Source organism: Lissotriton vulgaris, chromosome 2_1 (genome assembly GCF_964263255.1).
Source record: "Lissotriton vulgaris chromosome 2_1, aLisVul1.2, whole genome shotgun sequence".
Classification (NCBI taxonomy): domain Eukaryota; kingdom Metazoa; phylum Chordata; class Amphibia; order Caudata; family Salamandridae; genus Lissotriton; species Lissotriton vulgaris.
The window spans coordinates 845,858,772-845,876,355 of record NC_141687.1 but is presented as its reverse complement, the minus strand read 5'-3'; the positions used below and the strand labels follow the sequence as shown (position 1 = coordinate 845,876,355).

Below are 17,584 nucleotides of genomic sequence, written 5' to 3'. Positions count from 1 at the left end.
CTCCTGGTCACAGTAGCACCATCTGTCCAGGAGGTAATCCGCAGCAGCCTGCCGTCTTGACCAAAGGAAAGAAGGCAATGGCGGCAAGATATATATGTATTTTATTTCTCACTTCCAAATGCAACTCTGATAAATATGTCTCGATTACTATAGTATTGGCGACAGTTACATGCCTTATTTCTCGAAACTGGTCTTTTGGTACCGGATGGTCAATGTCCTAGTATTTATATATTTGAGCAAATATTTTTGATAGTACTTAATGTCAGTCGCAGCCGGCATGGCTCACGGTTGGGAGGCTGGTAGCAGAGAGGGGGGCTGCGCGGGGAAAGGGGTGGGTTGCCGGAATGGTCTTGTGGGGGGGGGGGGGTTTAATAAAATGTAAAATAGGTGTTTAAACGTACCTAGCGAACTGGTCCCGCGTCTTCTTGGCTCCTGCTCTCATGCCTCCCAACAGGAACAGGAAGCAGGCAGTCAGGCTCCCTCGCCTAAGCCAATCACAACGCTGCACGCAGCATTTTGATTGGTAGGGACGGCGCACAGTCAGGGGATTATGAGGTGGACTTGTTCTCCATGCAGGCTGCAGGCTGCAGCCTGCATGGAGAAGGGCAGAGTGCACCTGACTGGTTTGGGCGACCCGAGAGGGCTGACCAAACAGTCTTTGCGCACTCAGGAGTGGGCACACCACTCCTCCCCTGCCCTTCTCGGAGAGCAGAGAAGCCCCGCCCACCTGCAACGTAAACATAAAATGGTAATAGCTGAGAGTTATTACCATTTTAAGTTTCTGCTTCTTGCACTGTGAGAAAGCAGCGGGGCGATGCACCTCCTCCACAGCGGAGGAGCCGCCTCTGCTTAATGTGTGTGGCTCTTCTACACTAGTTGGGCCTTTGATATCCATATATGTGTATGATATACATTATGTTCTTGTTCTTTTTACTGTCTAAAAATGTAATAAAATATTTGGAACAAACAAAATTGAAAATGATTGGCCAGGAAATGTCCCTCTTAGACCTTCGACCAAAGCTGACTTGTTCCACATAGATATGTAACCTGCTGCCTTCAGCCTCCAGTGACCCCCATAAACTCTTCCCCTTAATACCTCACACTTACATTCCTTTTGTCAGGCGTTTGGCAGCGGCGGGATGAGACTTGGAATTTCCACCAGCGTCACGACGAAGAGCTGATTAGAGAGGAGAAGCGGAAAGAAGTCGAGGGGGAGGTGAGAGTGCAGGTGAGTGCTCAGAGACAGAACATGGCCTCACTGAATGGAGTAAGAGGTCGGAGGGCAGGTATGTGGTCAAGGACCCCACAGCACCTTCGGATGTGTGAAGTGATCAGAGTGCAGATCTGCTCAGAAGCGCCATGGGTCCTCCAGGGAAGGAGGAAGAGATTAGAGATGTCAGTGCAGGTGAAATGAGACGGTCAGAGCGCAGGTGAGCACTTAGCAATGGGAAGGAGCATCCACGAATAGAGAACGAGATCAAATGCATGTCAGTCCTCAGAGATGCTACTATGCTCCAAGAAGAGCAAGAGGTGGAGGGCAGATGAGCTCTCAGGGAGACCCGAGGTGGTCTCCAGGAAGAGGAAGAGGAAGGGGTTAGTGTGCCAATAAATGCCCAGAGAAGACAAATGAGGGCTCGAACACTGCAGAAAGTGAAGGAAGTGAAGCTCCCATATCCTCTGCAATTTACTGCTATTGACATGCGGGCTGTAGGGTGGATGAAGAGGTCAGTGATTAAGGTGTAAGTGACCAGGAGCAGTGGAAAAAAGTGCCTCCAAGAGTGTAGAGGGAAGGATGCCCGTAGAGGACAAATGAACTCTCACACAGCGAACGGAGCCTGTAGGAAACGGGCATGCAGGTGGGTGCTCAGATTACTCATGAGCAAATCCAATAGTTGTTCGATATGTTGCCTGTTTTTGTAGTGCAGATTTCAACAATTTCTTGACCTTTTAGCACTTTAAATTTTTCCTCTGGCACTTTCAGCTCTCATTTTAGCGTCCAACGCTCAGTATTCTGCTCTTTTCACTCACTCTCCTCTCCGCCTTGCACTTTCTCTCTTTCCCTGTCTTTCTCTCTTTCTGACCGCACTCTGTTTTGCCCTCACTATAAACCTCCCGCCGTGTCTTTCTCTTTCTCTCTCTCGTACCCTGCCTCTTTCTTTCTCTCTTCCCCTCTTTTTCTTTTGCAACTGCTGATGTTATCTAACCGGTTCTCTCTCTGTTTTCCCCTCTGGTGCAGTACGCGTCATACTCCCTGTTCCCACTAGAGATGGTCAATTTGGTAACATTACTGCTTCAGGCTATTTTTTTAGGTGCTCTTGCTCCAGCAGTGTTTTGTTGACAGGCAGATATGCCACAGCTGAATTAAAAAAAAAGTCCATTGTCTGACAAGCAGGCACTGTTAGGTTGGTGTAAAGCAGTTGTCTGTGATGTGAGAGTTGTGTTTACCTCTTGCGCAGGTAGATGAGCTGATGCGACAAGAACTCAAGAACCTGAAGCTGGCCGTGGATCGAGAGAAAGGAAAGAAGAAGAAAGGGAAGAAAGGTGGAAAGAAGGTGAGAGGGCAGATGTGGGTACATGAAGGAGTGACGTTTCTTAGCCTTATCAGGATGTCTGATGAGTCTCTGCACCGCGGAGTAACACAAGCACCTAGGTTCACAAAAACACGCGAACATCCATGTAATTACTGGATCCACTGAGCACCTCAATAATGCAGATTATAACATGGTCGTATGGAGTCAGTAGACCTCCGAAGAGTGCAAATACATGGAAACATTCAAAGCTGCATGGTCTTTTGTGTCACAGGAACACACGGGTTCTCTGTATACTCGGGAACCCCAAGAATCACCATAGATATAATGAACAGTGCAGAAAGTTGACCTCTGCTCAGTCCCAGAAGACCCTCTAAATAACTAAGAAACAAAGAGACACATGGAACCCAGTGGAGGCTCTTCGCCATAAGCCCTAAAATAGACATAACAGGAACAGCCTCTGTTCTACCCCACACACCATATACACATAGAACAGCTCGCATATGTGAGACTGCACGTTCTCTTGATCCCATATACCTGAAGAACAGAACAGGTAGCTGGACCTCTGTTCAATCAGGACTCTAGTACCCTCCATGCATATGAAGAAGAGTGGCTGTCAATTGCCTCAAGGTTTATACATAGAAATGAAGCCTAGGGGGGCTGGTGGCCCTTTGTGCCGTCTTTCGTCCCGCAGTGCTCACCAGATCCGTGAAGAACAGCCCTAAAATGAGGCACTCTGAAATGATGACCACCAGCCTGGACAGGTGAACTTGCAGAAGGGGACAGTTAATTACCATCAAAACACAAATTGACTAAAGTTCTTGCTACCATTGCACTTAGATACCTTAGACTGCCATTAATATGTCTGTCCTTGCTATCCAGCGCTTGAATGCCCTCAAGAACTGAGTACCAACCATTGACCAACAATTAAAATCAATGTGAGCTCTTTGACTTAAAGGGCAGATGACCTCCCCCCTTCCCCCTCTCCAGAACCATGCCAGGGGTATCTACACCCTTGCAATACTCTTTTGGCCAAGGTAGAAAATGAAAGGAGTAATAATGGATTCTATCATGACCCTGAACACCAAGTGTGAGCCATCTATTAAAAAAACCACCTCTTCCAGTTGTAGAAACTCAAAAAGAGCATGCCTTTTCTCGCCATCAGCAGTCTGGAATTGGTAGTTTGGACTTCATTCAAGTAGCGATGAGATTAGTGAACTTAATAGTGTTAGCTGGGCATGCCCACCAAATTGCTGGCTCTGACTTCATGTTATTCAGGATGATGCAGTCTATCTGATGTTTGCTCGAACAAAGAATCACATTACAAAAGCATGAAGGCTGCTGCCCTGGTTGTCAGTGACACCCATGATTAAAAGTTGGGTTGTATGGCAGAGGCACGCACGGCTTAAACACAGGTGTCTGTACAACGTTGCCCAAACAACGACGGCGTCTTAACAACGCATGCCTTTACCACGCAATTTTGTGGAAAATGCATGACAGGTAAATGGATATGTGTGGTAAAGATCACACCCCAGCAACCCCCCCCCGCCCATAGCCCTAAAAACAACTCTGACCCCCCAGCCCCTGAGCCCTAAAAAACAATCCTGACCAACCTGGGCCCTAAAAGCAACCCGACCCCCCCCCCCCAGCCCTTAAAACAACTCCAACCCCCCTGAGCCCTAAAAACATCCCTAACCCCACCAGCCCTAAAAACAACCCCTTCCCCCATAAGCCCTGAAACCATCCCGGATCTCCCCTAGCCCTAAAAACAACCCCAACCCCCCTGAGCCCTAAAAACATCCCTAACCCCACCAGCCCTAAAAACAACCCCTACCCCCATAAGCCCTAAAAACATCCCGGATCTCCCCTAGCCCTAAAAACAACTCTAAAACAACCTGAGACCTGAAAACAACCCCAACCCCCCTGAGCCCTAAAAACTACCCCACTGCTAGAAAATATCCCCCAAAACCAAGAATGCTTGTATGTGGTTGAGGCAAGCATGGTTCCGCTTGTGAGGAAATTGCACATGTGGCTCAGCCCACGTCGTAAAGGCCGTTTCCCTAAAAGTAAGGCCGACTATTTTGGGAGCTTATAATTTATATAATTCTCGTGAGAATTACAAGATTTTTCTTGTATCAGACAGTGGTTTGCGTGTCAATGTGCACACGGGGTATTCCATCCCATACAAAAGTCATGCGATCAACCAGCTCAATGTAATATCCGTAAAGTTTCTAAAGTCACCCAATGAACCAGTGAATGTTGCCTGCGCGGCGCGTGCAGCAGCAAATCTTTATTTTCACTGCTCCTGTGAGACATTTGCTGTTCAAACCAGGTCTCATGTGACCTCAAATTATGTGAACATCATAAGAAAAAGAGAAACAAAAGTTGCATGAAACATGTGTAAGCCCATAATAGGATTCGAACGAGATTAGCTTGTACAATAAATATTTTTCACAGGGCTCAACAAAACATCTTTAACATAAAATAAGGGGAACCACTAAGAGGCAAACACACGAGCTAGTGCTGTCCAAGTGAGCGTTAATTCCTTATACCTATTCAGTTGTCCTTGCTGCAAAATATATTTACAATATACTAATTCAACACTAATCCTTCATGGGTTCCAGAGTAGCACTCGCCGAAAAAGTGCTTTGATGCCTCGTTAGGGGTAGTAAGCGCTATATAAATGCAAAATACAATACAGTACAATACATTGTGACTAGTGCTGAGAACATTTGCCTTCTGTAGGTTTGAGTCTTGGTTCTACCCTTGAAGTGGAGTATTCCATCGTGACTTTGAGGTTTCTTGATGCTCCCACACAACTGTCAAAGAAATGATCCAAGGATTGAAGAAACAAGTCATTTCTAGTTGTTATTTTTATTCGCGATATTATTGGCAGGGATTTTCTGTTGTCCCGGAAGTGCAGATGGACCCTATTGTCTCACTAGGAGGGGCAACAGGAAGAACAGCTGTCGTGTACCTCAGTTGTGCAGGTGTGGTCAAGATCTTCTAGTAGTTTGCACATGGCCCCTGCGCCTTGGACCGTGTGAAGAAATTATGGCAGTGGGTCTCATTGCCACTTCACAGAGGTTAAAGACGTAGGAGGTGTGCCATGGGACTCATTTACAGTGCATGGAAGGGACTCCATGCAGGGTGTAGTACAAGTGTTGTGGAAGGAGGCCTGCGGAGGAGGACTTTCAGAGGGAGGACTGTGGAGTGTTGGCTCCTTCAGTGACTGCCAGGGCCTGAGGGTGCACATTTCCTGGGTATCCGGCACAGAGAAGGTTACATGCACATGTCGGGTCTCAATGTGGAAGCCTCGCCTGTACTTGCTACTTGATATAGTAGATCCCAGCTGATTGTTCTCCTCAGTGACTGATCTGCCCACTTGGCACCATCAGCGCCTGAGATCTTAGGATATGATGTATGCTGGCCACAGACAGTCCTGGGTGCTCCTTCGTTGACGGTGTCTGGAGTTTGGACACGGCTTAGGCCATGAGGAAGACAAGTCAGGGTGCAGGAGAGATCAATAGGTCCGTCTGCCCAACTTCACAAGACCGTCTTGTGAAGTTGGGCAGACGGACCTATTGATGCAGGGGGAACAGCGTTTACAACGCAACTTTTACCACGCACTACCTTTACCACGCAACTTTTACAATGCAAGTCGTTACAACGACTTGCGCTGGGGGGGCGCTGTAGGATAGGGAATGGTTTAATTTACTATCCAAAACCTTCCATACTATCCACGTGGACTGGAGTTGGAATAGTAAATTAAACTATTCACTATCCAGCGCCCCCAACGCAAGTCGTTGTAACGACTTGCGTTGTAAAAGTTGCATGGTAAAGGCATGCGTTGTAAAAGCATGCTTAGTAACGACATACATCCGATGCAGGTCCTGTTATTAAAGTGATGAGATGCTTGTTGTAATTACGTTGCGATGAGTGGTCATTTATGAAGAAGATATCGTTTGGACTGATAATTTTGGAAATCCAGGAGAGGATTCTTTTACTCTTACACTTCCATATGTATATATGTGCAACTACATCGTCCTGATGATGGTCCTGTGGATCTCTTAGACCAACGGGCGACCGAAACGTCGACAACGTTTTGCTCATTTGTCTATATTTTAGACTGTGCATCTGATAAAATGCTATGTTTGATTCTCATTTAATATGGTATTTCAGTTGTCCATAATCCAAGCAAAAGGTGTTTTTACACTACTGTGAATAAGTCTGCAAATTTCTGTATTGTGCCCGTTGCCAAACACCAAATGATATATTTAAAGTGTATTCGAACAAAATAAATATCATGTTTTGATATATTCTGGTATATGTACATGCTCATATATTCTTCTCCTGCAGATGTTTAATTATTGATCCTCACTTGTTCCTTTCACCTGAGGCAGAAGCCGGGTGTGGGCGAGTGACCAGCATAGCGCTGACATACAAGCGGTTTTTAAACATCAGATGCACTCGTTTTTAATTTGTTCTTATCTGTTGTGTTGTGTTCCTATTTGCACAGTTTTTAAAAGAAGCTGACTACTAGCTTCTGTGTTCATCTTGCTGCTGCTCTGCACTTTGCACTTTCAGGCACCTGAGGCGGAAGCCGGGTGACCTTAGACTCTCAGTATTTTTAATCCCTTTTCCCTTACCTTGCATCTCTTTCTTTCTCGAGCCGCGCTGCCCTGCCTGCAGCCTCCCCAGTCTTCCTGACGGCACATCAAGGTGCTAAGGGAGTCTCTGGGACCTGCAGACGCGCATTTGATGGCGGCCATCTTGGGGGTAGGCAGTTGCACGGGCGGCAGTCTAGTGGTGCAGCTTCGCGCCGGACGGCCAGCGACGCCTTAAAACTAAGTGCACTCCCTTCCACGCAGCGGAGGCGCCTAAGGAGCGCCGAAGGAAAGCCCGTCTGCGCCCGTCAGCATCCCGGAGGCGCCGGTCGCGGGCCCGGGTTGCAAGGTGATCATGCAGGATGATAACTTTCACAAGGGATGAGCTTCTTTCTCTTAGACACACTAACGACATCTGTTCTAAGGTCTTTCCCATGTCGTCTCGGTCAAACAATAGGTGTACGGCTTGTGGCTGGCAACCAGGCTATGGCTGCATCACCTCCCTGACCCCTCCCTCCCATAGCACTAGGTGTCTATTGCTTAATATCAGATCTTTAAGCAGGCACGCGCTTAACATCTACAATCTTTTGATAGACTCCAGATCCGACTGTCTGTTCCTGACAGAAACTTGGCTGGGTGAGGGTGCAGGACCTGACATTGCCACTGCTATCCCCCCGAGCCATGTTATCTACAGGAAAGACAGAGCCAATGGGAAGGGGGGTGGTGTCGCCCTGATTATCGACAGGCGCATTGCATGCTCTATTATTCCCTCGGACAACACTACGGGATGTGAAGCTCTTGCTTTCTCCCTCTCCCTTTCACCTCAGCAATCATGCATTAGGCTATTGGTCTACAGGCCCCCGGCCCTATGGGCACTTTCTTTGAAGAACTCCACTCTTTGATCTCCACACTATGTCTTAGGTCTGACCACTGCCTTTTATTGGGCGATTTTAATATCCATATGGATAAGGAGGACGACCCTGACAGTATCAAGCTCAACGACATTACTTCCTCCTTAGAGTTTCTGCCGTACCTACGATCCCCCACACACTGTAAAGAACATATATCAGATCAAATTTTCTCTACTGTTCCTGTGGTCCTGACCTCCCTTGCCCCTGTTCTATGATCAGACCACTTCTTAGCGGATTTTGAGATCCCTCTCACTATAAAGAGAGTAGCTAATGGACAGTGGCGCGATGCGCTTCCCTCCAGAGCGTTTCAGCATGTCTCCCCAGCCATGGGGGTGTGGAGAAGTGTGGCTCACTGGTTAGAGCAGGCAGACCCTGAAGCAGAGGTCAGACCCGGGACCAGGGTTCAATTCCCGACGCGGCAGGGTCTTGAGCTCAAATGTCCACGGACTCAATAATTCTCGCTTCAGTACCTGACCAAATCATGGGTTCACACTCTGCAACTCTGGGCATTAAGCTTGCTTAATCTCCACAACGGCCCCCCGCGGCGGGATGCCTGGCTTTCACCTTGGGGATGCCCTGTAGGGGCTATCTCACAGGGAAAAGCCAGGACGGGTTCCCAAGGCAAGCGCTTAGAGACCCCTGGGTGATAAGCGCTATATAAATCCAACATACAATACAATACAATACAATGCTGTCAAAGGCCTTAGAGACCCACCCATGCCTGCTAACAGGCTCGCTCGAAACGGACCTTGATCTTTTTCGGGGCTGGCTGACGCAACAACTTGCTGTCCTTGCCCCCCCCATTCCGCCGAAGACGAGTTCGGTCAGATCCTCTGCCCCTTGGTTTTCCCCGGCACTTGCCGCCAAACGACGACAATGCAAAAAAGCCGAAAGGACTTGGCGCAAACTTTATGACGCCAGTGCTAAGGAAACCTACAGGGCAATGACCAGAGACTATCATCACGACATCGCCGCTAGCAAAAAATCCTATCTGGCTAGCAGAATTGATGACGCCTCCAACCTGTAAAGAAATCTTCAGGATAGTCAAGGATTTCATCTCCCCCCTGGTCCACCCCCAAATTGACTCATTCAGAGTCCTGGATCTCCGAACTAGCAGACTTTTTCACCAGCAAAATTAGGACTATCAAGACCTCTTTCGGGACCGCCAATTTGAGTACCCCTCCCTTCACAGGATCTCTCGATCCCCCCCAGACCTTGACCACTCCCTCCCTCTGGAACTTTCCTCCATTGTCCCTCCAGTCCTTCCTAGACCTCCTCTCCAAATTAAAATCAGGCTCTCCTCTCGACCCTTGTCCTGCTAAATTTCTTGCGCAAATGGCCCCTACCCTTAACCATCTCATTAATCCCATTCTCAACCTCTCGCTTAACACAGGTGAAGTACCGCAATCCTGGAAGCAGGCCCTCATTTAGCCTCTTCTGAAGAAAGCCAACCTGAACCCTGAATCGCATGTCAACTACAGACCCATTTTCCTCCTGCCAGCTTTGGCGAAAGTGGTTGAAAAACATGTCCACACCACCTTGTCCCACTTTCTAGAATCTAATGACATTTTACATAAATCCCAATCTGGCTTCCGCTCTAATCTGAGCACCGAAACAGCTTTGCTTGAGGTCACCGAAGTGATCAAAGAAACCTTGGACAGGGGAGGAAAAGCTATGCTGGTGATGCTTGACCTCTCCGCAGCCTTCGACACCGTCCCCCATGATCGCCTCCTATCTAGACTCTGGGAGGTAGGTCTAAGGGGGACGGTGTTTAGATGGTTCAGGTCATTCCTCACCGGCCGCCAGCAAACGATCTGGGCTCCACCTTTTTCTGCCGCGATGCCGCCTCTGGAGGTCGGAGTGCCGCAGGGCTCGATTTTGAGCCCTTCACTCTTCAACATTTATATGACCCCTCTGGCGGCACTTGCGGAGGACTTTGGGGCCCAGATCGTGTTGTACGCTGACGACACTCAACTCCTGTTCACTTGCAATAGGGGCCATGACTTCGACGGGGCATCTATTCGGGGCTGCCTTGGGGCTGTGTTTGACTGGTTTAGTCAGCACAGCCTCAAGTGTAACTCCGGCAAATCCGAGGTGCTCTTCTTCGGTTGCCCCGCTGACCCCAAATGGAAAGAGTGGTGGCCTGCAGCCATGTTCCCTCCCATTAGCGACCCAGGGGCCGCAAAAAAACTGGGTATTCAGGTCGATAACTGTCTCTCCTTTAGGGCTCAGGTGTCGGGCCTAGCCGGCAAATGTTTTGCCATCCTAAAGATGTTGAGAAAGTTCCTGCCGCTCCTATCCTTGGAGCACAGAAAGACCACTGTCCGGGCCCTGATTGGATCGAGGCTGGACTACTCTAACGTCCTGTACCTAGGACGCAGGATTACCTCCTATCACGTCTCTAGGTGGTGCAGAACTCGGCGGCCCGTGCCATCTTCGGCCTCTCCAGGAGAGCCAGGGCCAGTGGGCTCCTTAGAACCCTTCACTGGCTGCCCATGAAGAAGCGGATCACTTTTAAGGCCCTGACCATCGCATTCAAAGCTCTTCATGGCACAGGTGCCCGCTATCTTCAGAAATGGATCAGCTTTTACTCACCGTCCAGATCCTTGCACTCTTCAACCCAGGCCAAGGCAGTCACTCCCATGATCCGTCGTGCCCGCTGTGGGGGGCGCTCTTTTAAACATCTCGCCCCTCGGCTGTGGAACGATCTTCCTCTCGGCTGTGGAATGATCTTCCTCTCTCTCTCAGATCCAGCCCCAATCTGTTGGCTTTCAGGAAAGACCTGAAAACCTTGCTTTTCCTGCAGTAATACCACCCCGCTGAGCTACGCTCCCTTCATTCGTCATGTCTTTTTCCACTCTGGACCTGTGAGGCTCCGACAGCGCCGGGACACTCCTCGGAGTAGCTGTGCGCTATAGAAGCACCCCCTATAACATAACATAACATAACATTAATGTGACATTACATTTGAATTATAAGGAAATTGAAATGGTTCCTCGAGGGGCAATTGTATTTTGTTATTGATCATACCCAGTCCCTAGGGGATTATTGGGTGGCTCTTTGTGATCTAGGCTGCCCAGGTCAGGGCGCTTGCGCCCGGAGCGGGAGTCTCTATAGCCGGTTTTGCAGAAGCACGAGAAGAGGGCGGCACAAGAATTTCTGCAACACTTGGAGAACGGTGATGGACCGGCTGTGATTGTAGAAACATGGGAAATACGCGTGGAGTGAACAGGGAAGGTTGGGAGGTGAAGCTTGGGGTCGCGTCAGGGTGGGTTAAGGTGGCCCAGCCCAGGCTTACTTGTTCAATGTTGTACAACTTAAACTGTGGTTCGGGGAAGGTCTGTTGGGGCATGTGGTAACAAGAGCGAGGCTAGTATGAGGCATACTGCCAAATTTTTTGTTTACATGTTAGTTATTTCCAGTTTTACAGTGTGCCTTTGCGTGGCACTTCCATGTTGTATGTGTGGCATTTTATTGTAAGGGGTCTTAAAAGCGTATTTGCATCGAAAAGATAACAAGCTGGCTTTGTGGAGCCGACGGGGGAAGGGAAACTGAAAGCGCGTGATGTGCGGGCTCTCATTTTCCCGGGACAGGAGATGTGCACGTGTACGGAGAGCACATCTCCTGTCCGCGCGTGCCACCCCCTGTCTCCCTTCCAGCACCAAAGCGGTAGCAATAGAGTCTCACTAGCAAAGCAGTGCATGCGCTGCGTTCGTACCGAGACCTAAAAAGGAGGGTCGTTAAGCAACATGAGGGAGGCGTGGGAGAGGAGGGTGGGTGCAGCAACACCAGGAGAGGGGAAGATCAACACGAGGGAGGTGTGGAAGAGGAGGAAGGGATCACCAGACAGGGGCAACAATGCAGACAAGGGATGTGTGGGAGGGGAGAGAAGAAATAGTACCTCAATCACAGCATGACCAGTGGACGGGCACAAATTAAGTTCAGTCAAACTGTGCTTGGTTCATGCTCTTCAGAGAAAGGAATGGAAGTAAAGCTTGGCCCACAGTAGCCATTTTGGAGGCAGCAAAGAAGAGTGGCACTGAAGCCAACAAATGGTAAGCAATGGGCGGGATCCAAGGTCTGAACAGTGCCTAAAAAGTGAGAGCACGTGCAGTGTGTGTGCTGTTGCAGGCGTTGGTGTACAGAACTTCCAAAGAGTGCCACCAATGAGGCTGGAACCGCATAACCAGTGAAAGGAGGCTCCTCCCTTAACATGGGGAAATGTTGGTACCCCGCTAGACAGCAGCAAAACCCGAGTGCTCCTCTGTGCACAATGAAGAGCACTAAGGCAGTCTCTAAGGTCTGAGCAGAGCAGGGCGAAACAGACATGCAAGAATTCCAGAGGAATACAAATAAGAATGAGGGATCGCTCCAGCATACATCTTTGGGCTTTCCTCCTTACACATCCAATTAGGAATGCATCTGGAATTGGTTTACATTGTAAATGAAGTGACTTGTATCCAGTCCTCCCACTGAGTGTGCTGTCATTCCCAGAGTTCTGCTTCTTCTCGGAGTGCTGTTCTGGTCCAGGGATCGCTTGACTTTCTACAGACTTTGGTTTGGTTTATGACGAGACAGTTCAACATTGTTTTACAATGCATTGCATTCTCCATTCAGTCAAAATGAGAAAATTCCTGCAAGCCAAGAATCCTCAATTTTAAGGCAAGCCCTGTCAGTAATTCCGAGTCTTTGATTAGCTTCCCCCAGCCTTGCAATAGCAACATCTGAAAGTATATAATATTTGATGCCCCAATTTACCCACCAATGGAATCCTAGCTTTTCTTTTTATCAACTGTAGGGGTGTGTGAAAATGAGTGTCTCGCAACATTGCATATTATTTTTAAAACTGCTTACTTCACAGTGTTCAAATCAGTTAATCTTCTGTGTAGCGCCCAGTGCGATACTGGGAAATGCTCCCTGATGCTCGCCCAGCCGCCATGTATTAGTGCTTCACCACTATCAGAATTCCCAACCTAACGGGTCACAGGAATCACCAATGCAGCTGTGGTGCAGTGTTGCTCTACCTCCTTCTACCTGGGGCTATGGACAGACCCGAGTGGTAGTGAGAAAAGCAGCCCCGCAGACAGTCAACGCAACCATGCCGACAGCCAATGCAACCATGCTCTGCAGCTGTATGGGTAGAACATCAACCTACCAGGTATGGGTAGAACATCCACCTACCAGGACTCAGCGGTCAAAGATTCACTTTGGGCACAGCCAGGTCAGGAGATGCCAGGAAACTTTGCTCACCTCTCCAAAGGGTAAAGCTTCCTGATGTTGCATACAGAGCAATATCTTTGACCACCTCTAATCCTAGGCCGTTGCAGGATTGATCAGAATACTTCGGGCAAGCTGATGAAGACATGAGACAGAGACACAATTATTGTATCCTCGTGTTTTCTTTCATTGATCATTCTTTTCTTGTGAACTAATTCATTGTTTTCTTGTGAACTAATTCAATTTAACTGAAACAAGACTACAATCCTCAGAATACTAAAAACCCAGAGCTAGAAACTAGGTATTTGGTGACATGGAGCCATCCAGTTACACTATCATTCACTGTGTGCTATCACAATGACCATCCCGTGGGCATGAGATCTATGAGTGAATACTTCAGGTTTTGACGCGACCAAATGTTGCAACAGACCATAGAATTATTTTATGGAATTCGAGAAAAGATGTTTAAGAATTGATCACCGTGCAGTTGATCATTCTTTTCTTCTCTGTCGCCTGGCTTGGACTGATTTTTAAGATCTGGACTTGGCTTAGATTATTTTTAAATAAGCAGTTTAATTACCACATTATGAATCAGCACTAGTTTCAGTTCATACTGCCCTAGTGATCTGCACTGTTGCCACTGCTATTTAGTTAATATAAAAGACGCTTGCCAAACTAATGTAGAATTTTAAGGCCAGATTTTACATATGTGCACTGGGCACGGAGATCCTGGCTGAAATATACATTTACCAGCGCTGTGTGTACGGATTGATTCTACCTTGCTATCATCAGGTGGTCGACGGCTGCCAATTTTTTGACCCCCAAACCCACCATAACCAGGTCGAGCTGACAAAGCAAGATTCACCTATTTAGCTGCCTATACTTGTGTCCAGTCCAATCAGTCTTTTCTCATCTCCAATGAAATTGGTAAGAAATTGTGGCATAAAACTGGATGCAGATTTATCTTTAAGTTTTCAGGTAGAGTAAGTATACAAACCATGCTTCTTCCTCCTACAAATCTACATATTTTTAAACATGTGATGCTATTTCTAACACAGAAGCACCACATTAGCGCAATAAATGCATTTAATCATTGTCGACTTAAGTATGTCAAAAGTTTGTGTTTAGAGTCAACTACAAAGCACATTTCCGAGGTACTTTCTGCTTTGCTTTTGCTGCTAGTGTAGTAAAGGATCTTCTTTAAATCCCTGTGCATTTAATGAAAAAACTCTTATGACCCAAATCATGTCTTAAGAGATCGAGTGCTGATCATCGGTTTGTTCTCCTATTGAAAGGAGAGCCAGATCAGAGAATCAGGACTTTCGTGAACATGCCACCCAGAATGAGAACAAGTTATTATTGTACGTTTTTGCATTTTGGAGACAGCTAAAAGCGTTTCATCTGTGCAAAAAAGAGGTTCACACGAAAGCCATATCTTCTAGTTCTTGTGAGGACTATACACTTTGTTTTGTTTTGTTCCTTCTTTCTTTACCTCCAAGAAACCACGATAAACGAGCTTCCAGATACAAAATCTAACATAACATGACAAGACATCAACAGGTTGATGAATAAGAGACAGTGTTAAAACTCAATTTTCGCGAGGCAATTTATCCCTGAGGAAAGGCGCCTCCCAACATATCAAAAATATAAGTAGTTCAGTAAGGGCCCACTCAATAATTGGGTTCTAAATCATCAGAATATATTTCAAAGATTCATCACAAATCCAAAAGGCTTGTGATACAGAATGATTGCATTGAAGGCCCTCAGCAATGAGAGCATTAAAGAGTAGTGCAAAATCTTACTATCACAAACACAAGAGGTGACCTGCAATATGGCTGTCTCAAGAGTATGCAGCAACCTGCATCCTGGCGGTCTTTATAGCAGAATGTGGTTTAGCATCTCTGTGTTTCCTTATTAGAGGAGGAAATGGGAACTGGCTGTCTAGAATGGAGGAGGTGGTCAGAAATCTGAATGTCTTGAATGAGTGAGTAGATTTAGGATCTAATTGTCTTAAATGAAGGAGGTGGTTTGGAATCAATTTGTGTTGAGTGCAGGAGGTGACTTAACATCTGTTTACTTTGCACTCCGAATATGACCTGAAATCTGACTATATCTAGTTCAGAAGATGATATGTCATCTACCACTCTAATACAGAGACTAGCAGTCTGCCTCACGTGCAGGATATGATTTTCGTTCTGTTGAATTCGAGATGTGACATGGATCTTCAACCAGTGCTTGATTTGAGCCGATGGTTTTCAGCGCTCAGCACCAGCACTTAACCATCAACACCAGCGCTTGAGAACCAGTATAGACATTCATTTTTGGTACGCACGGGGAGATAAAGTGATTTGCCTAGAATCACAGGATGTTGAGCCGACACCAAGACTCGAACCGGGCTCCCCAGCTCCGAAGTCGGCAGCCCTGGACTTTGCGCCACATCCTCTCCCCACTTTTAGGGTTCCATGGTTCTGTTTTAGGCGGTGCTAACAGGAGAAATGGCCTGGAAGCTGCCTCCTGAGGAGAGCACTTATTTGTTTTACAAATTAACCACTGTCTTCAACGCTACAAAGCAGGTTGTGGCCTGGAAGCTAACATGATTCAGTGCAGGTGGTGAGGCTAACTGACTTTTGTGAATAATATACGTGACCTGGAAAGTCTCATAGAGTTCCTGGAATCGGAATTTCTCATAAGGTGACCTAGAATCTAAAAGTCTTATATTGTGATTTGTCCCTCAGAGGCGCCGTGCATCCGCATCAATTAGCGCTTCAGGTGACCTAGCACACATCAGACAACAGTGGCCCCAGTCACACCCAGCCGAGGTCTGCTATAGTCCCTACTCCCTTAGGGGGAGTCTGACTACACAGTCCTGAACCACGCCTTGGCTCTTCTTTGTGATCTCTTTCTGACCTTCTGTAGACGGCCAATACACCCATGCACCCTTTGGTTCAGTACAGCCACCATTGTCCCCTTTTAAATTACCCTCGACTGGCAAACAGTGAGGGAAGGGGCGCAAAATGTAGGTCACACCTTGGTGGCAGAAATTGTGGCACCTTCTCTGTAATCATCCATAGGAAAGTCAGTTTCTTTCTTTCGGATGGGGACGAACACCCACATATCATGGGACAGCAGAGCACCGCTCATTGGATGTAGGGTGCAGGGTCGTGGCCAGTGTGTCTTCATATTGCAGATATTACTGTAACTCCTCTTCGGTAATACCTCGCTGCACTGAAACCACAAAAAGTGTTTATCTATGTAATGAGGCTCCTGGTCCGTGGTTGTGTTTTGTAGCTGATTATGGAGAACAGTGGAAGCGTGCCAACAAGTTATGCTTTTATTTATATGTAGGTCTTTTTTCACCAAGCGGGTTACGGTTAGTGTCCGGTGTCACTGGCTCAGCGTTTCCATGCTTTCTTTCCTTGGGATCACTTTACAGTGTGGCTGCTTTACCGAACCACAGCATCGTCAAATCCAGCCTGGTTTTCAAAATGACTGGCAAACATGCAAATAAACGCCACTGAAATGCATATTGGCCTCCAACATATTTATTTTGGCTATCCTGACAACGTGACTGGGGTTTAATATTCAGTGGCTATGCAAGCAGGTACAAGCACTCTCAGTGGCTTGTTGTATTGCTACTGACTAGACCTCGCAGGAAGCTGCTGCTGAGCCGCGTGCCCCTTCTTTCGGAGCGGATGTTTCCCCAGAGGAGGATATGACACCAGCCACCAACCACTGGCCTCTTCTTTGCCTGTTTGACGACTGTATGAAAATGGTTTCTATTCGTCCTTTGAATCTGTGGATAAGCAGCGCCTTTCACCTTGACGACTAGTAATGCTTGTAATTCCGATGTGTTTAGACCTAGGTAGACATATAAATCTGCCCAGAACCATATCTGCCTCAACAACCTCTAAGACACTAAAAAGGCTCTTTGGTGGAGAAGATTAGAAACTCAACTAATCAACCAAGGCATATCCCACTTTCTCCAGGTCACTGCTACTCCACAGTTAGTCCTACTTATGAGCTTCATGAGGCATTACATTCTTAGCTTATTAACAAAATCAACAGAATAGCACTAACCCAGACAGGACTTCTAAGCAGCCAGCCCAGACTAGGTGCCTCTAGTGCTGATGACTGCATGGGATCAAGTATATCCACACTCTGCTTATAAAGCATCACAGAAAGTAAGGCTGTACTGAACACTCTTTAACTCACTGATACCTTGGAGGATGCAGTCTCAGCATTGTTACCAAGGGAGGTCACACCCCTCCTCCACACCTACGTGACATGCTCCTTCACAGAATGAATCCTTACTCAATAGCTC

The 17,584-nt window shown here is 47.3% G+C and overlaps 1 protein-coding gene across 1 annotated transcript in view; it reads left to right on the top strand.

The window, feature by feature from the left end:
* The window catches only part of DRC11 (dynein regulatory complex subunit 11), a 931,905-nt gene that overhangs the window by 630,039 nt on the left and 284,282 nt on the right, over positions 1 to 17,584 (top strand). Inside the window, exons 10-11 of the mRNA XM_086956298.1 lie at positions 1,122 to 1,228; positions 2,457 to 2,552. Coding sequence (XP_086812424.1) covers positions 1,122 to 1,228; positions 2,457 to 2,552 — 203 coding nt within the window. The remainder of the gene's footprint in view (positions 1 to 1,121; positions 1,229 to 2,456; positions 2,553 to 17,584) is intronic.